This window comes from Diospyros lotus, chromosome 15 (assembly GCF_014633365.1).
Source record: "Diospyros lotus cultivar Yz01 chromosome 15, ASM1463336v1, whole genome shotgun sequence".
In the NCBI taxonomy this organism is placed as follows: Eukaryota; Viridiplantae; Streptophyta; class Magnoliopsida; order Ericales; family Ebenaceae; genus Diospyros; species Diospyros lotus.
In genome coordinates, this window is record NC_068352.1 from 30,688,548 (window position 1) to 30,709,279 (window position 20,732).

At 33.7% G+C, this 20,732-nt stretch overlaps 2 protein-coding genes across 51 annotated transcripts; one reads left to right on the top strand and one right to left on the bottom strand.

The window, feature by feature from the left end:
• Positions 1-431: 431 nt before the first annotated feature.
• On the top strand, positions 432-1,049 carry LOC127791719 (disease resistance protein RGA5-like; the record flags this gene model as incomplete). Its single annotated transcript, XM_052321696.1, has 2 exons — positions 432-579; positions 751-1,049. Coding segments are annotated over 2 exons (381 nt in total), but the record flags the coding sequence as incomplete, so codon positions are not given.
• Positions 1,050-5,862: 4,813 nt separating this feature from the next.
• LOC127791542 (uncharacterized) lies at positions 5,863-20,110 on the bottom strand. 50 transcript variants are annotated; one of them, XM_052321476.1, is made up of 19 exons: positions 19,967-20,105; positions 19,821-19,834; positions 16,910-19,606; positions 16,217-16,597; positions 15,664-16,044; positions 15,112-15,492; positions 14,559-14,939; positions 14,006-14,386; positions 13,454-13,834; positions 12,901-13,281; positions 12,348-12,728; positions 11,796-12,176; positions 11,244-11,624; positions 10,691-11,071; positions 10,138-10,518; positions 9,586-9,966; positions 9,033-9,413; positions 6,587-7,350; positions 5,863-6,457 (listed from the first exon to the last, which is right to left on the bottom strand). In XM_052321476.1, the coding sequence occupies exons 3-19, from the start codon at positions 19,586-19,588 to the stop codon at positions 6,358-6,360; spliced, it is 8,877 nt and encodes a 2,958-aa protein (XP_052177436.1). In that variant the 5' UTR covers positions 19,589-19,606; positions 19,821-19,834; positions 19,967-20,105; the 3' UTR covers positions 5,863-6,357. The 50 variants fall into 50 exon arrangements, with proteins under 50 accessions (XP_052177436.1, XP_052177437.1, XP_052177435.1 ...); XM_052321477.1 differs by having other exon boundaries at positions 16,910-19,601; positions 19,967-20,099; XM_052321475.1 differs by having other exon boundaries at positions 19,821-20,110.
• Positions 20,111-20,732: the final 622 nt, after the last annotated feature.

Here is a 20,732-nt window from a genome sequence, read left to right on the forward strand (position 1 = left end):
AAGATCGAAATGATTACATAAATCGTAGCTCATTCAATTTTTATACCCAAAATTAACCTTAATTCAGTATATAAAAAAATATCACTAAAATTAATACGAGTTTTATTAGAAATATTTAGGGGGACAATAACAACTGTGATATAATAATTACGTCATTTTTTATGGCGTAATGTTACGAAGCTTCCTTGTCCCCCAGCCAAGAGTTTGTATAAATGGACGTGAGCAGAGCCTTATCAAACGCGGCATTCCACAGCCTCTCTCTCTCTCTCTCCCTCCCTCTCTCTACTCTATATATATATATATATATAGGTGTATTATATATATATCTGCATCTGGCAGATTAAGGGTTTCAGATCCATACATTTCTGAGGAAACCCTTAATCTGATCGAAATTAACTACAAACTTGGTTTTTGCTCACAAGAGCCCATAATTACTATCGTTAAGATGTATATTAATTTGGAGTGGCTCTAATGGGTTCTTGCTTCCAATTAAGCAGCAAAAGGTGGTCGTCAGATTCTGCGCGAAGAGCAGCAGCAAGTCTCGCTCCAAAGCCCTCACCATTGCCGTCGGCGTTCAAGGTATCACATAAATACAGAACTTTCGTTCAGAATAACATCGTCGTACTGTCGACGGCACTTTTGTATCTGTATTATATGTACTTGTATGTACAGCTCTTCTTGTAAGAGACTAGTCTTTAATTAGGACAGTTGTATATTTATTGTTCTGAATCTGGTGTTTGTTTTTGGAAGGGGTGACATCGGTGACGCTGAAGCAGGACAAGGACGAGATGGAGGTGGTGGGAGAAGGGATGGACTCGGTGGTGCTGACGACCCTGCTAAGGAAGGGCGTCGGCTTCGCAGAACTGGTGAGCGTCGCGTCGGCGGAGGAGAAGAAGAAGGAGGAGACGCCGGTAGTAGTCAGCTCGCCTTGTTACTACACCTATGGCCCGCCTTATTACTGCACAAATTGGGTCCTGCCATGAGCATTTCCTTGTTGCTATGGCCACTCCATCATTATGTGAAGGAGCAAAAGAAAAAGAAAAACTGTTGTAATTTAAAGAAGTAGAAGGTTGGTTGATATATAGATTATATAATTATAAAAATATTATAGTCGTGTCATGATTTCGGTAGTATTTTTGGTGCACAAAATCTTCTGGTATAGTGTCTTATTTCTTACTTAATTACTATTTTTAGTGGGTTGGTTTAGTTTTTACTTCAATATGTTTTAATATCAGTATCGATTATTAATAAAAGTATTATTATCATTCATCGTCCAAAAAAAAAAGAAAAAAGAGAGAATTAAAATAAATTTTGTTATAGTCTGATTAAATCTAAATTTTAATATTATTCTAATTCAAATTTTATAATAAAATAATAAAAGAAATCCTAATCTTAATTTAATTTTTAAAATCAAAAGGGGAAACATATTTAATTTATATCCCTATCATAAAAATAAACATCAGTGTAAAGACAAGTACAATGACTTTTGGGTAGTTGGATGAGGCCACGACAAGACCACAGATGAAAACAAGAACACGCTCAGAGGCGTAGTACGATTGATTTTTAGGTGATAGATTATATTTAATAATACAGATTCAAGTTATGACAATCGCAGTGTAAGAGTTTTACCATCTTATAGGGTGACTCTTTGTGGGCACCATACACTGTGTCTCCTACCTGATATATACTGATGTGTACCGTGATTAACCCCTCTCACGTACATTAAACAGTATGTGGGGGACTTTTAGGATGAGAGATTTCATCTTTTGCACCCAAGAAAACAAGAAGACTCTTTATGGGTGACATTAATACTGAATTTGTCATCTTCAATTGAAAGAAGAAGGATTTTAACGTATCCCTTCCTTCTTTCTTCCCTTCTGTCATCACGGCTACCATTAATTGCCTGCTTCTTCTGCGGTGAAATTCGACTAAATAACATAAATAATAATCAAATTTTATATTAAATTTTAATTTAATATATAATTTCATAATTATTATTAATTATTTTTAAAAAAATTAATAAAATATTAATGTGACTAATAACATAATTGCTAAATAATATAAATAATTAATTACTTGTTTAAGATTCTAAAAACTAGTATTTGCATACAACACGAAGGGTATTTTTATTTGAGATTATTTTGTTTAAGATGAACAATAATTTTATATAATATGATGGAATTTTTATATAATATACTATTTCTATTGAGGACCTTTACATTGTATAAAATAAGAGTGTCCCTGAGCCTAAGTAGACTAGAGAGTTGAAATATACCGATGGGATCAACTCCAGATTTTTATTAGGTTAGATTGATTTCACTTCGAGTCAAACATAAACTATCCCGCCCCATTATAATATGGACTGTGGTACATGTACTCAGTGTCGTTTTTGAGATTTTGGAGCCTCAGTCAAAAATATAAAGGGGCACTAAATCGTAGTATACATTTAAATTTTATTTTTTATAATAAAATATTAAAATAAATAAATAAATATTCATACCATATCAAAAAATAAAATAATTTTTTTTCAAAATAATCAATTAAAAACTATTCTTTTTACAATTTTGAAGGAAAAAATATCAATCAAATTAACATAATCAAATTATTCGAACATTCTTTTTTAATAGACAACATAGTCTATCCATTCAATCTGTCTTATCACATAGTAAATTTCAAAGGGTCAGCTGTTACGTGCGTGTCTTAATTTATTGTTTGATCAATTAATACAATATTTTAATCTATTTATGTATTGTAATTAATCCTAACTTTTAGTAAACACGAAATCAACAACATCAGCAATATATATATATATAACGAATTTAGGGTTGAGCAGAAACCAAACCCAATTGGTTGTGGTATTATAAAAGTGTTAAAATAAAAAATAATTATTGAGCCTTAACTATAATAAGGAAAAGTAGTGATTTACATAGGTGTTTTTGAAAGAGAGATTATAAGAAACAGAGAAATGTTAGGCATGCTGCAAATGTTGAAGAATAAGAGACTTTATACAGGGGCAAAACTATCATTTTAAAATAGGGGCAAAATGGTCAATTTATTCCCAAATTTATGAGCCCCCTAAATTGACAGAATTTTTGCGCCCTGAGACAACCGTATCTTGGGCTACACTGTAGGTCTGAGCCTACATGTATGATAGGATGACAAACTCGATAATTGAATCGAATTTCATAGATTAAATTTTATCATCAATCATCATGACGTCGCGGACAAGAGAAGCCCGGATTTCATGAAACCCGATTGGGCCTAGATAAAACCCAACCAAGCTTAGCTCGATCGGGCTTCATCCGTGATTGAAGCCCAATCAACGTGCTTCATAAAATCCGGTCGACCTTTATCTAGAGGAGGCATTAGCAAATTGGGTGAGGGCATTTTTATTATTTGACGTCTTGATCATTCTTTCAATAATTCAATTATTTAAATAAGTAATATTTTTTTTGTAATATAATATAAAAAACTTGTAAATACATATTCCTCGTACTCCACGGCGCCAAGGAAACCAGTTGACATTCACTAAAGTTTTGACAAATTAGTATTATATTTCCCATCACGAGCAATTTGTACGGAAGAAATTTTCTAATCCAGAAGGTTGACATTAAGGGGCAGCAGACCATCCTCACAAGTGTATGTGCATATATAATTAAGGTAATTAATCTTATAAGGTAGTGTTAGTTAATTAAGATTTAGATTAAAATAATTAATTAAAATTTAAATTAAAAAAGTGGAAGCAAAGAGTCGTTAGGGGCAGCAAAAAATAAGTTAATCTTGACTGAAAATAGTCAAATTTATTTTCTTTTCTAAGTTAAATTTTTATTTTTTGAACAAAAACAAATATAAATATTACATTGTTATATCTTTTATAAAAAATTCCTTTCAAAATTAAGTTTTATTTTTTTTAAAAAAATATGATATTTGAATAATGTCGACGTTCGAAATTGGTCGACAGTGATTCATTGACCCGTTCTGATGTAGTGGATTCGAGAGGGAGAAAGTTGGATACTTGGTTCAACCCCTTGACCTGCAGGCCTTTCTCTGCAAAGTACTCCAATACCCAATTCAGTGAGCGAGTAAGTAAACATGCAAGGTATTCGTCCGTGAAAAAGAAAAAGCATACCCCAACTCTCAGAAGAGCTGGCTGATATATATCTGAGGACATGCCCTCCTGCATGCACTATACGTATACAGATGATGGGATGGAATAGTTGACGTCGGTGGGGACGGCCATGCAGTAGCAAGGCGTCGACAGGACCCTCATTAATGTGGATGGAATCGGTCATTAATGAGGATGAGATCCGAGGTGAACGTGTGAAAACCCAGAGGTGGATGTAATGATGTTGTAAAAAAGGGGCCAAGATGGGACAAGCATGGGCCGAGAAAACGGGCTTGAATAGTCCAGCTGGGACGGCCCCTAGCCTACTGATATACCGTGGCATACGTCCCTTCTGTTATGCGAACTAATCGACTGAGCCAACGAACTACAAGGATCGCTGAGAGCTCGCTCAAAACATAGCTGGGAGCTCGCCTGTATACGTTGATAAGTTAGAGGAATTACCGGGAGCTCGCTTGGTCCCACTATATGAGCCTAGGCTCCGGTAGCGTGTGAGTTCGCTTTAATGAGCTCAGCTCGAGGTCTCCTAGATCTTAAGCAGTTGGACCGACCCACTAAATTAAGTCCAGCCCACATGGAGTAAAGCGGAAAATACCCATAACAAATAAATATAATTAAAGATGAATTTTATTTTACGAAAAGAAATTTTTGAAAGCTAGAGAACTTAATATATTGTATATAAATAATTTATTATATGTAGTTAGTCCTATTCATTAATAAAATTATATTATCTATATTAATTTAATAAAATATGTTAATGTATATATTATAAATAAAATTAAACAAAATAACCATGATAAAGGCAAGACTTTATCTTCTGGTATAGTTTAGGAAAATTAAGTTAGGTGAATATGAGTGAGTCTCTAGAGTTAGGTGTCTTTACTTGTTGAGGTTTTATCCATTATATAGGTAAATTTGCAATGATTGAGTGGAAACCTTGACAAGCTCTTTTAACCAAGATTTTCAAACTCTGGGTAAGATATTTCCAACATGAACCACTTACTTAAGTAACAGAGAAGTTAGTAGACTGTATATTAACATGATTACGAACCTGTAGACTATATATTAAGATGATCGTGAACTTTATTGAGGTCAAACTTTGATCATTTATAAATTAAGCTTCAAATTAGTTTCAATTTTATTTCGTTTTCCTTAATAAATGAATTTGAACAAGATTTTATCAAGCCAAATACCATGTCATATGCGAACGACTCGACTTATTTACGATCCTTACGGGATGCTATGACTAATAAAACACTTTAACATATCATGATTAACTTTCCTCAAAATAGACCACAGGGATAAATTTATAAATAATTAATTTTTTGATGGTCGATTATCAGTTATCATGATATTTGTTTTATATAAAATCATGTGTGGCGATATAAAATTAGGATTGCTTTCTTGACAGATTAAAGAATGACCGAATAGTGCGTCACTATATTTCAAGACCCCTATATATATATGGTGGGGTATTTTTATCTAGGGAAATTCTATATGCAGCCACCAAATTTCTCAGTACAGCCCACTCTAGCGCCAAATCCGCCAACAAAACCGAAAACCCCATTTTGCCCTCAATAGCTCACAGCCCACCCTCTCTCTTCCTCTCTCTCTTCCAGCCATGTTTGCAGCACACATACATATGTATGTATATACACACACGCACTCTGTATATTTATACACACACTAACACACACACAGACACATATATATGTATATAGAAACAGCCAGACCATGAATAGCATCATGCATCTTGCCTCTTCCATTTAGCAACAACCAAGATTTTTCAGGAGATTAACCATATCTTGTACTTAAATTCTTGCTTTTTCAGATGCATCTATTTTTCCAAACAACCTCAAGGCCAACCCGTATCTGGCCAAATCATCAATAGAAGAAATCTTGGCATCTTCTGCGAACAAAGACTAGAGCAAGAAGCATGACTTTGCATTCACACCTTCTAGAATTTCACGGGGGAATTCTCTAATTCGTGAAGTGCATTCAGCTTCCTCACCCTTTAATGCAACTCCAACCGCAGCTATAGCAATAGGCAAACCTCCATATTTTGTCCACACCTTTCCTGCTACTAATTGATCGACTTCAACGTCTACCCTCACCATGGTAAACAGCGTCTATGCCTCTCCTCTTAAGTATCCAATTGGAAAATGTATCCTTTTGAATACCCCTTGTTGCCAAGAGATTAGGATAACTTTGCAATATCAACTTCAGAGTCATCTTCACTCAGAAATATCATCAACATCAGAGTTATATTCACCCGTGTTCAAAGTCATCTCCCCAGTACATATGGTTTTCATCATGTGGTTGCTATCCTCATTTCTATCAAAAAAAAGATGACAAGTTAATACCCACAGGGTTTGAGAATGGAACAAATTAAAGAGTACATAAAATAGTGTGAGTGAATATACAATGAGTGTCCAAAAATTGTGTAAGATTTTACAATTTTACCTGAGTTCAAAAAATGCATTAAGATCTGTGATTTCGATCTTTTGATCTCCTACCATAGCTTGTGTCATCCCCGGGGGCAAGCAAATATGTCCAGAAGCAAAGGTTTTCATCTTTGGGCAATCCTTCACTTTAATTTTCCGCAATGATGAAAAGCTATATGAACATCTTTCATCATTACAAAAGTTTTTGAGATTTGGTAGGTCAAATAGAATCAACTCTCTTAATTTTGGAAATTCAATATGGCGAGTTGCCTTCTCTTCCCCTGTAAAATTATTCTTTTCAATAATAATAATCTCTTCCATCATTTCACAAGATGTCACTGATAGAATTTTTAAGTGTTGAAGAGCCGCGGCCATGAAATGCGTAAAGAGATTTTTTAGTTGGGGACAATTTTTGATAGTTATGTACTCTAAGCTTCGAAGGCACCCAATTTCATGAAAATTCTTACTCCATAGAAGCACCAACTCAGGTAAGTCATAGAGCTTTATGATTTTCACATCAACAAACTGCTCTTCACCAATGCTTATTGTGCCATTGACGTCAATAACATGTTTGAATCCCTGACAATTCTTTAAGTATAATTTGTCGATCGTTTTAAAGCTTCGCTTCTGATAATGAGACGAAACCTTGGTTGAGACTTGGCATCCAACTACTTTTACTATCTCTAGATGTTCTTGTGTGGTAGTTAGAAGATCCCAAAGTTGTATCTCTCTTGAGCTGTTGAGGTTTTCCAAAAAAAGATATTCGATCTTGGGAAAAATAACCTGTCAAAACTTATGCTTTTATGATATGTAAGAATTACCATTCTTGTTCTTAAAATAAATAAAATTAACAATAAATGATAAAAAAATTAAGATTGATACATATATAATCTTTACTTTCTTAAACCTATAGATTCGTATATTTTTTATAAATTTCAAAGTAATACTTGTATAAAATAAAGTAATGCCTACTTATATGAGTTGAAGTTTTTTGACATAAATTTTGATGTAATTGCTTTGATTTATGACCGCAATCATCAACAAGAATTAATTAATATTATATATATACAAAGTATCAACTAACATATACTTTATATTTTTCTTCTCAATATATGAAGCAAATTTTCTACCATTAATTTTTTGGGCTATAGAGATATGAATTCATTATGTTCACTTTAAAGGCTTAATAGCAGCTATATATGCAAGAGAGACACTTTAATTGAAAGATTAATGAGTACAGTAGTGTCATTAATATGGAGAGTTCTTTTTTTATTTTTTTTCTTGCAAAGTACATTAGAGACGAAGCTCACAAAAGGAGGAAGAATCCAACAAAATAAGTTGGCTAAATAAGAAGAAGCCTAAAGCAACAACAACCAAGGCAAAACAAGACCTAACAACACAAAAACAAAAACTAGAGTGAAATGGATAGGCCTTGGGTTGGAGGATTCAACAAAGACTAGCAAGGCAACAAAATCATTGTTTGGCTTGAGAGTTAATTGAACTAATTGTTGCCTCTTTATGGAGGAAGGGAAGATGGCCTCGACAGGTCACTGCTTGCATGTAAGTCATTTCCAAGCTAGTTAAAGCCAAAATTCCTAACAAGACTACCACAATGAGCAACGAGGGGTACAAAGAAGAAACAAGATAGCTAGCATTGAGAGAAACTGAAACAAACAAACAAGTTATAAATTAACAGCAAACTGAGCACGAGAACTCCATCTAGGTGTTATGGTGGTTGTGGGTGGTATTTGGTGGTTGATGTTGAGGTAAAATGAAAGCTGCTGATGAGAAAAGTATGGATAAAGCGGGTGATATTTGCGAGGGAAGGATTTTTGTAGGTTGAGTAAGGGGGTTATCATTGATTATGATTGACAAACAAGACTTGACCACCAACAATGAGAGGGTGGCCATGACAGAGGTAGAAAATCAAGAGAAGATTTAGTACTATGCTGATGAAGAATCCAACATTTGGAATTGCTAGAAAAGAACATGGGTCGCCCCACTGGTGGTGACAAGAAACCTTGATCGATGGCCAATGGCTAGAGCAAAAGTCTGACGTATTTCCTATTAAACCCCAGTTCAAAGATAAAGACACATAACCAAGGTAACTCTAGACTTAATATGTAGAGTTAACTTAAAACTATAATTATAAAATCGAAAGAATGGATAAAAAATATAAAATGAGCATTTGACAATATCGAATTAATAATGGTAGAAGATTTAACTTCAAATGAGTGAAATTTACACTTAATTTTATTACCAGTACATTTGTAATCTAGACTAATAGAAACAATAAAAATTAAAATAAAATATTTATAGTATGTTAGTATATTTAACTTCTTAAGAGCATTATTAGATGATGCATTATAATTGTATATTGACACTTTAAAACTAAAATTTTATTTTTTATTTTCATATATAAATATATATATATATGTCCACGAAAAAAGTTGGAGTATTCGTACCTGGTCATTAAATAAATGTGATGTTTCAAACTTGGACTGATAAAAGCTTTCGAGATCTGGCAAATCTACAAGAATCAAATTATTTAATTTGTAGAACTTAATCATACCATCATCGGTCACTCCTTCTCCCCTTGCCTCTGACACTAGCGATGTCAAAGAATGACAGCTCCGAACACGTAATGTCTCCACTTTTTGTAATTGTGGGAGCATATTTGAGGGGAAAACATTTACCAGATTATGACAATGAGTTACTTCGACATTTTTCAGTTGAGAACAAGATGCATTGTTTGAGCCTTCTGAGGATTGGATCGTTTGCTTATTCCAAATAGCTTTCATTGATAACTCATTAATTTTCAAATTCTTTAAGAGGGGAAAAGAAACCTGTCATATAAGATTTAATATTAGGACATACACTTTTATATTATAGTTTTTTATTTTACTATTATCAACACGCAACAAATATTTAAGAAATAGAAAGTAATAGTTAGCTTGACAGCACAAATCGAAAGAAATATTTTCTTAAATGGTAAAATCAGAGTTGAAGTATTCGTACCTGGTCATTAAATAAATGTGATGCTTCAAACTTGGACTGATAAAAGCTTTCGAGATCTGGCAAATCTACAAGAATCAAATTATTTAATTTGTAGAACTTAATCATACCATCATCGGTCACTCCTTCTCCCATTGCCTCTGATACTAATGATGTCAAAGAAGGACAGCTCTGAACCTGTAATGTCTCCAATTTTTGCAGTTGTGGGAGAATATTTGAGGGGAACACATTTACCAGATTACGACAATGAGTTACTTTGACATTCTTCAGTTGAGAAAAAGATGCATTGTTTGATCCTTCTGAGGATTTGATCGTTTGCTTGTTCCAAATAACTTTCACTGGTAACTCATTAATTTCCAAATCCTCTAAGAGGGGAAAAGAAACCTGTCATATAAAATTTAATATTAGGCCATGCACTTTATATTATAGTTTTTGGTTTTACTATTATCAACACGCAATAATTATTTAAAAAACAGAAAGTAATAGTTAGCTTGACAACACAAATAGAAAGAAATATTTTCTTAAATGATAAAATCAGAGTTGGAGTATTCGTACCTGGTCATTAAATAAATGTGATGTTTCAAACTTGGACTGATAAAAGCTTTCGAGATCTGGCAAATCTACAAGAATCAATTCTTCTAATTTGCAGAACTTAATCATACAATCATCGGTCACTCCTTCTCCCCTTGCCTCTAACACTAGCGATGTCAAAGAATGACAGCTCCGAACACGTAATGTCTCCACTTTTTGTAATTGTGGGAGCATATTTGAGGGGAAAACATTTACCAGATTATGACATTGAGTTACTTCGACATTTTTCAGTTGAGAACAAGATGCATTGTTTGAGCCTTCTGAGGATTGGATCGTTTGCTTATTCCAAATAGCTTTCATTGATAACTCATTAATTTTCAAATTCTTTAAGAGGGGAAAAGAAACCTGTCATATAAGATTTAATATTAGGACATACACTTTTATATTATAGTTTTTTATTTTACTATTATCAACACGCAACAAATATTTAAGAAATAGAAAGTAATAGTTAGCTTGACAGCACAAATAGAAAGAAATATTTTCTTAAATGATAAAATCAGAGTTGGAGTATTCGTACCTGGTCATTAAATAAATGTGATGTTTCAAACTTGGACTGATAAAAGCTTTCGAGATCTGGCAAATCTACAAGAATCAAATTATTTAATTTGTAGAACTTAATCATACCATCATCGGTCACTCCTTCTCCCCTTGCCTCTGACACTAGCGATGTCAAAGAATGACAGCTCCGAACACGTAATGTCTCCACTTTTTGTAATTGTGGGAGCATATTTGAGGGGAAAACATTTACCAGATTATGACAATGAGTTACTTCGACATTTTTCAGTTGAGAACAAGATGCATTGTTTGAGCCTTCTGAGGATTGGATCGTTTGCTTATTCCAAATAGCTTTCATTGATAACTCATTAATTTTCAAATTCTTTAAGAGGGGAAAAGAAACCTGTCATATAAGATTTAATATTAGGACATACACTTTTATATTATAGTTTTTTATTTTACTATTATCAACACGCAACAAATATTTAAGAAATAGAAAGTAATAGTTAGCTTGACAGCACAAATCGAAAGAAATATTTTCTTAAATGGTAAAATCAGAGTTGAAGTATTCGTACCTGGTCATTAAATAAATGTGATGCTTCAAACTTGGACTGATAAAAGCTTTCGAGATCTGGCAAATCTACAAGAATCAAATTATTTAATTTGTAGAACTTAATCATACCATCATCGGTCACTCCTTCTCCCATTGCCTCTGATACTAATGATGTCAAAGAAGGACAGCTCTGAACCTGTAATGTCTCCAATTTTTGCAGTTGTGGGAGAATATTTGAGGGGAACACATTTACCAGATTACGACAATGAGTTACTTTGACATTCTTCAGTTGAGAAAAAGATGCATTGTTTGATCCTTCTGAGGATTTGATCGTTTGCTTGTTCCAAATAACTTTCACTGGTAACTCATTAATTTCCAAATCCTCTAAGAGGGGAAAAGAAACCTGTCATATAAAATTTAATATTAGGCCATGCACTTTATATTATAGTTTTTTATTTTACTATTATCAACACGCAACAAATATTTAAGAAATAGAAAGTAATAGTTAGCTTGACAGCACAAATCGAAAGAAATATTTTCTTAAATGGTAAAATCAGAGTTGAAGTATTCGTACCTGGTCATTAAATAAATGTGATGCTTCAAACTTGGACTGATAAAAGCTTTCGAGATCTGGCAAATCTACAAGAATCAAATTATTTAATTTGTAGAACTTAATCATACCATCATCGGTCACTCCTTCTCCCATTGCCTCTGATACTAATGATGTCAAAGAAGGACAGCTCTGAACCTGTAATGTCTCCAATTTTTGCAGTTGTGGGAGAATATTTGAGGGGAACACATTTACCAGATTACGACAATGAGTTACTTTGACATTCTTCAGTTGAGAAAAAGATGCATTGTTTGATCCTTCTGAGGATTTGATCGTTTGCTTGTTCCAAATAACTTTCACTGGTAACTCATTAATTTCCAAATCCTCTAAGAGGGGAAAAGAAACCTGTCATATAAAATTTAATATTAGGCCATGCACTTTATATTATAGTTTTTGGTTTTACTATTATCAACACGCAATAATTATTTAAAAAACAGAAAGTAATAGTTAGCTTGACAACACAAATAGAAAGAAATATTTTCTTAAATGATAAAATCAGAGTTGGAGTATTCGTACCTGGTCATTAAATAAATGTGATGTTTCAAACTTGGACTGATAAAAGCTTTCGAGATCTGGCAAATCTACAAGAATCAATTCTTCTAATTTGCAGAACTTAATCATACAATCATCGGTCACTCCTTCTCCCCTTGCCTCTAACACTAGCGATGTCAAAGAATGACAGCTCCGAACACGTAATGTCTCCACTTTTTGTAATTGTGGGAGCATATTTGAGGGGAAAACATTTACCAGATTATGACATTGAGTTACTTCGACATTTTTCAGTTGAGAACAAGATGCATTGTTTGAGCCTTCTGAGGATTGGATCGTTTGCTTATTCCAAATAGCTTTCATTGATAACTCATTAATTTTCAAATTCTTTAAGAGGGGAAAAGAAACCTGTCATATAAGATTTAATATTAGGACATACACTTTTATATTATAGTTTTTTATTTTACTATTATCAACACGCAACAAATATTTAAGAAATAGAAAGTAATAGTTAGCTTGACAGCACAAATAGAAAGAAATATTTTCTTAAATGATAAAATCAGAGTTGGAGTATTCGTACCTGGTCATTAAATAAATGTGATGTTTCAAACTTGGACTGATAAAAGCTTTCGAGATCTGGCAAATCTACAAGAATCAAATTATTTAATTTGTAGAACTTAATCATACCATCATCGGTCACTCCTTCTCCCCTTGCCTCTGACACTAGCGATGTCAAAGAATGACAGCTCCGAACACGTAATGTCTCCACTTTTTGTAATTGTGGGAGCATATTTGAGGGGAAAACATTTACCAGATTATGACAATGAGTTACTTCGACATTTTTCAGTTGAGAACAAGATGCATTGTTTGAGCCTTCTGAGGATTGGATCGTTTGCTTATTCCAAATAGCTTTCATTGATAACTCATTAATTTTCAAATTCTTTAAGAGGGGAAAAGAAACCTGTCATATAAGATTTAATATTAGGACATACACTTTTATATTATAGTTTTTTATTTTACTATTATCAACACGCAACAAATATTTAAGAAATAGAAAGTAATAGTTAGCTTGACAGCACAAATCGAAAGAAATATTTTCTTAAATGGTAAAATCAGAGTTGAAGTATTCGTACCTGGTCATTAAATAAATGTGATGCTTCAAACTTGGACTGATAAAAGCTTTCGAGATCTGGCAAATCTACAAGAATCAAATTATTTAATTTGTAGAACTTAATCATACCATCATCGGTCACTCCTTCTCCCATTGCCTCTGATACTAATGATGTCAAAGAAGGACAGCTCTGAACCTGTAATGTCTCCAATTTTTGCAGTTGTGGGAGAATATTTGAGGGGAACACATTTACCAGATTACGACAATGAGTTACTTTGACATTCTTCAGTTGAGAAAAAGATGCATTGTTTGATCCTTCTGAGGATTTGATCGTTTGCTTGTTCCAAATAACTTTCACTGGTAACTCATTAATTTCCAAATCCTCTAAGAGGGGAAAAGAAACCTGTCATATAAAATTTAATATTAGGCCATGCACTTTATATTATAGTTTTTGGTTTTACTATTATCAACACGCAATAATTATTTAAAAAACAGAAAGTAATAGTTAGCTTGACAACACAAATAGAAAGAAATATTTTCTTAAATGATAAAATCAGAGTTGGAGTATTCGTACCTGGTCATTAAATAAATGTGATGTTTCAAACTTGGACTGATAAAAGCTTTCGAGATCTGGCAAATCTACAAGAATCAATTCTTCTAATTTGCAGAACTTAATCATACAATCATCGGTCACTCCTTCTCCCCTTGCCTCTAACACTAGCGATGTCAAAGAATGACAGCTCCGAACACGTAATGTCTCCACTTTTTGTAATTGTGGGAGCATATTTGAGGGGAAAACATTTACCAGATTATGACATTGAGTTACTTCGACATTTTTCAGTTGAGAACAAGATGCATTGTTTGAGCCTTCTGAGGATTGGATCGTTTGCTTATTCCAAATAGCTTTCATTGATAACTCATTAATTTTCAAATTCTTTAAGAGGGGAAAAGAAACCTGTCATATAAGATTTAATATTAGGACATACACTTTTATATTATAGTTTTTTATTTTACTATTATCAACACGCAACAAATATTTAAGAAATAGAAAGTAATAGTTAGCTTGACAGCACAAATAGAAAGAAATATTTTCTTAAATGATAAAATCAGAGTTGGAGTATTCGTACCTGGTCATTAAATAAATGTGATGTTTCAAACTTGGACTGATAAAAGCTTTCGAGATCTGGCAAATCTACAAGAATCAAATTATTTAATTTGTAGAACTTAATCATACCATCATCGGTCACTCCTTCTCCCCTTGCCTCTGACACTAGCGATGTCAAAGAATGACAGCTCCGAACACGTAATGTCTCCACTTTTTGTAATTGTGGGAGCATATTTGAGGGGAAAACATTTACCAGATTATGACAATGAGTTACTTCGACATTTTTCAGTTGAGAACAAGATGCATTGTTTGAGCCTTCTGAGGATTGGATCGTTTGCTTATTCCAAATAGCTTTCATTGATAACTCATTAATTTTCAAATTCTTTAAGAGGGGAAAAGAAACCTGTCATATAAGATTTAATATTAGGACATACACTTTTATATTATAGTTTTTTATTTTACTATTATCAACACGCAACAAATATTTAAGAAATAGAAAGTAATAGTTAGCTTGACAGCACAAATCGAAAGAAATATTTTCTTAAATGGTAAAATCAGAGTTGAAGTATTCGTACCTGGTCATTAAATAAATGTGATGCTTCAAACTTGGACTGATAAAAGCTTTCGAGATCTGGCAAATCTACAAGAATCAAATTATTTAATTTGTAGAACTTAATCATACCATCATCGGTCACTCCTTCTCCCATTGCCTCTGATACTAATGATGTCAAAGAAGGACAGCTCTGAACCTGTAATGTCTCCAATTTTTGCAGTTGTGGGAGAATATTTGAGGGGAACACATTTACCAGATTACGACAATGAGTTACTTTGACATTCTTCAGTTGAGAAAAAGATGCATTGTTTGATCCTTCTGAGGATTTGATCGTTTGCTTGTTCCAAATAACTTTCACTGGTAACTCATTAATTTCCAAATCCTCTAAGAGGGGAAAAGAAACCTGTCATATAAAATTTAATATTAGGCCATGCACTTTATATTATAGTTTTTGGTTTTACTATTATCAACACGCAATAATTATTTAAAAAACAGAAAGTAATAGTTAGCTTGACAACACAAATAGAAAGAAATATTTTCTTAAATGATAAAATCAGAGTTGGAGTATTCGTACCTGGTCATTAAATAAATGTGATGTTTCAAACTTGGACTGATAAAAGCTTTCGAGATCTGGCAAATCTACAAGAATCAATTCTTCTAATTTGCAGAACTTAATCATACAATCATCGGTCACTCCTTCTCCCCTTGCCTCTAACACTAGCGATGTCAAAGAATGACAGCTCCAAACACGTAATGTCTCCACTTTTTGTAATTGTGGGAGCATATTTGAGGGGAAAACATTTACCAGATTATGACATTGAGTTACTTCGACATTTTTCAGTTGAGAACAAGATGCATTGTTTGAGCCTTCTGAGGATTGGATCGTTTGCTTATTCCAAATAGCTTTCATTGATAACTCATTAATTTTCAAATTCTTTAAGAGGGGAAAAGAAACCTGTCATATAAGATTTAATATTAGGACATACACTTTTATATTATAGTTTTTTATTTTACTATTATCAACACGCAACAAATATTTAAGAAATAGAAAGTAATAGTTAGCTTGACAGCACAAATAGAAAGAAATATTTTCTTAAATGATAAAATCAGAGTTGGAGTATTCGTACCTGGTCATTAAATAAATGTGATGTTTCAAACTTGGACTGATAAAAGCTTTCGAGATCTGGCAAATCTACAAGAATCAAATTATTTAATTTGTAGAACTTAATCATACCATCATCGGTCACTCCTTCTCCCATTGCCTCTGATACTAATGATGTCAAAGAAGGACAGCTCTGAACCTGTAATGTCTCCAATTTTTGCAGTTGTGGGAGAATATTTGAGGGGAACACATTTACCAGATTACGACAATGAGTTACTTTGACATTCTTCAGTTGAGAGAAAGATGCATTGTTTGATCCTTCTGAGGATTGGATCATTTGCTTGTTCCAAATTGCTTTCACTGGTAACTCATTAATTTCCAAATCCTCTAAGAGGGGAAAAGAAACCTGTCATATAAAATTTAATATTAGGCCATACACTTTTATATCTTAGTTTTTGGTTTTACTATTATCAACACGCCACAATTATTTAAAAGACATAAAGTAGTAGTTAGCTTGACAACACAAATAGGAAGAAATATTTTCTTAAATGATAAAATCAAAAAGTGGTAGTTAACTTGTTCTAGCTTTATTTTGTTAAATGATAAAAAATATTTTTATGAATAAAATTATTTTTTTTGTGACATTTTATCAAAAAATATCTTAGAGAAAATATTTTAAATAAAAAAAATAGATAGCATATTAAGATTTAATACATACCTCTTCATTAAAGATAGAATCTCCTGGTGTAGTCCAATTTGAAGGGTTTCCCTCAATTGTTGTCTTCTGCATTTTGAGGCAAAAGCTTCTAAATTGTGGAAGTTCTTTCAAATGCATCTTTCTCAACCGACTGAAAATAATTGCCTCATCAGTAACGACTTCCTCTTCATGATAATGATCTCCTACTCCAATTATTTGTTCCATTTTGCTACAATCTTGTACTTTTAGTGTTTGGAGTTGTTGGAGTGTTCTGGCAAAGGATGGGGAAAAGAGATATTTACTACTATTACATTCAGAAATTTTTAAATAGGTTAATTTTCTAAAAGTAAAAGATCTCCCGTCACTTAGTGTAAAGTGTCGTTGTGGCTTGCCAAGTAGATATCTCATGTCTTGAATATTAGACAACCTCAACTCTTCAACTTTGTCCATCAAGAGATGAAACTCATCTATATGGTGAATACCATCAATTTCCAAAACATTTGGGGATCGATTACTTTTACTATAACTGTCGCCTATAAATATGGCAAAATTACTCAATTTCTTAAATAAGTTGGGGCATTCTTGCATCATAATCGTGAAACTTTCTCCCGAAATTCCAACATGTAAAACTGTTAATCGAGACAAAGATTTCAGCTCAGCAATGTTCGCATTGCTCATTCCCCCACCATATATAGTAGTTTCCCATTTCTTAAAGTTGGGTGAAACATACAATTCTTCTAGATTGATCAATTTGGATATCACACCCTTTGGAATCACCTTTAGACTTGTGCACTCTCTCATATCCAAGGACCGCAAACGGATCAATTCTCCAATCTCTTGTGGCAACTCCTCTATCATATATCCCTTAAAGTTAAGTATCTCAATGTGATTCTTCAGATAATGAATTGTAGACGGGCCTCCTAATAATTGGCAATTGTTTAGCTCTAACATTCGAAGATGATTCAACTCCAAAACTAGTGATGGGAGGTCCACCATCATGTCTTCCAGAGCTAAAACTCTTGCCTCCTCCATGCCTGGAAAGAAATCATTTGGAATTTTAAGTGAAGATTTTCCACGCTTCAACGCAAGGGTATGCATTAGTGGACAATGGAACACATCGCAAGGAAAATGAATGATGTCATCATTGATCATTGCTGGGTAATGTTTCCAGGCATTATTCTCTGGCCAATCTTGACCACCGCTTTGTTCTGCTTGCTTCTCCTTTGTGATAGAAATTGCAAGGTCACGAATAACGTCATGCATTTTAACAAAATTCCTTTGTGCTCCATTTAGCAACAAGCATGACTTTTTCAGCCTATTAACCATGCTTTGTACTTTAATTCTTGCAACTTCCAGCGTATCCATTCTTCCAAGGAACCCCGAGGCAAAGCTCCATCTAACCAAGTCATCAATAGAAATCTCAGCATCTTCTTCAAACAAACAGCAGAGCAAGAAGCACGACTTTGCACCCTCGTCTTTTAGAAAATCATAGCTCCACTTCAAGGGGGTATAACCCTCCTGTTCAACTCCTTGTCCTTCAATGTATTTTACGGAGGACTTCTCTAATTCGTCAAGTGCATTTTGCCACTCAAACTCTTCCTCGCCCTTTAATGCAGCTCCAACTGCAACTATAGCAATAGGCAGACCTGCACATTTCTCGCATACCTTTCTTGCTATGAATTCATCAACTCCAAAATATTCTTCCGTCACCTTTTTAAACAACTCCCATGCTTCTTCCGGCTCCAAGTACCCAATGGAAAATGTTGAATGAACGCTCATCCCTTTGAAGACACCTTCGTCACGCGAGGTTAGCAAAATTTTGCAACCTTTATCGCCAAGGCCCGAATTAGGAATTCCAATTTTTCTCAAGTGTAGTACTTGCCAAAGGTCATCCAATGTTACCAGTATCTTTCTTTTCCCGTTTAACAATGCCTTTCGTAGCTCATCTGCTCTTCCTAACTCACTTTTTTGTTTATACTCGAGATCCAATTGGGTTGCAATATCTTCTTGTAGTTTTGAGATGTTTGGATCTTTAGACACAACTGCAATCACAATCTTATCAAAAATGCCTAGTTTCTTAGCTTCTTTGGCAACCTCTTTCACCATTGTCGTCTTCCCAGCTCCACCAGGCCCATGGACCCCAATCATGTCAACGTTAGAATCCTTCAAAGCATTCTTGATGTCGTCAACAACTGAAGCTCTTGAGCTAAACATGGTGTAATACTGAGAAGAATCAAATTCCGGCTCCCATTGGAAAGATGTATAGCGTGCCACTGGCGAATCCTTTAGTTCGTCGCCCTTCTTTATCAGTTCATCGAGCTTCGACTTCCTCTTATCAGCTTCCTTACCCCTCTTGTAACGCCACGTTAAGTTGGGACACATGCAGCCCTTAAAACACTTGAAGGATTCTTCGTTTTCTTGTTGCGGGAGGTTGGCGATGCCTGCTTCCATCTGTACTAGTTTCTCTAGCCAACTGGAGACCGCAGGTATAATGACTCTCCCACAGTTTGTCTCTCGATCCACCATTTCCTGGATTCTCTCCTTTTTTTCACTGAGCTCCGTATTTTTTTGTTCGAGTTCCTGGACCTTGTCCTTGTATCGAATCACATAGGCCACATGGCGCTTGACGTTTTTAATCACGTGATCTGCAATCAAATCGTAAATCTTCCCCACACATGCATCCGCTATGATGTTTGCCATAATCAATTTCCTCCTGTCCTGTGAAATGAGATTTCAAAGAGGTAGCTATATATGTGTGTGTGTGTGTGTGGAGATTAAGGAGGAGGAGAAAATCCAAACAATATTTTTCTTTCTTTCTTTCTTAATTCTATCTAAGGTTGGTACCATTCGAACTCATATCTTGATTCAACCGCCGTCAAATAAAATAAAAGAAAGAGAGAGAGAGAGAGAGAATTAAGGAACAGATGAATACCTCGTCTGAAGCAGCTGGTGAGACAGAAGAGAGAGGTGAGTAGGTCTTCTCGTAAAGTAAAAATCGAAGGGAAAATATAGAGAAGAGACTAATAATAAGAAGAAATGGAGTAGTTGGTGCTGATGGTGTGTTTGAGATGTATGTACCCAATCTTCTTCAACCAAAGCTTTTGGATCTCAGATCCACCACAGCATGCAGATGCAGGGGAGACGACGAAGCTCCAATCCAGAGGAAAGAAAGATGCTGTAATTGGCAATAGTAAAGATGATTCCTTCCGCGTTTCGCAATAATAAAGATGCGTGTTAATGCTTTGATGGAATATGAATTTATTTTAATTTATTAAAGTTATGATATAAAAATTTAAAAGTGTATTAAGTAATATTAATTATATATTTTATACTTAAAGAAAATTGTTTAACAATATTAACATAAATTTACGATGGAAGTAAAATAAAACTTATAAAATATTTAAATTAAACATAATTATCCATATATAAATAAATGCTTGTCTATTCTGCTTTTCTCTCTCATGACTTGCTTTTCTCTCTCCTCACGTGGTTTGTTTGTTTTGCTCTCTCTCTCTCTCTCTCTGATCTCATCGCCACCTTTTCTTTCTCCGCGTATCCAACGCTATAATTGACTCTGTAGCAAACCCTATCTATTTGAGTAGTTTGGTATAATTTGATTTGATGTTTTTACATTAATGTTTTTTAATTAAAATAAAAAATAAGATATAAAAATTATTTTATATTATATTTATTAAATTTATATGATAATTCTTGAAAAGAAATTACGTAATTTTATATATAAGATTATTTAGATAAATTTATTTTTTTATATAAATTTATCTTAAATTTTATAAATAAAAAAAATAACCTATATATGTCCAATATATTTTAAAAAAATTAATAA

Bases quoted from the DNA above. Each gene is read 5' to 3' on its own strand.
- LOC127791542 (XM_052321475.1), bottom strand. From the start codon at position 19,588: ATGGCAAACATCATAGCGGATGCATGTGTGGGGAAGATTTACGATTTG. The intron at 16,045-16,216 runs GTACGAATACTC...CTTATATGACAG, and splicing joins CACATTTATTTAATGACCAG to GTTTCTTTTCCCCTCTTAAA. The intron at 14,940-15,111 runs GTACGAATACTT...CTTATATGACAG, and splicing joins CACATTTATTTAATGACCAG to GTTTCTTTTCCCCTCTTAAA.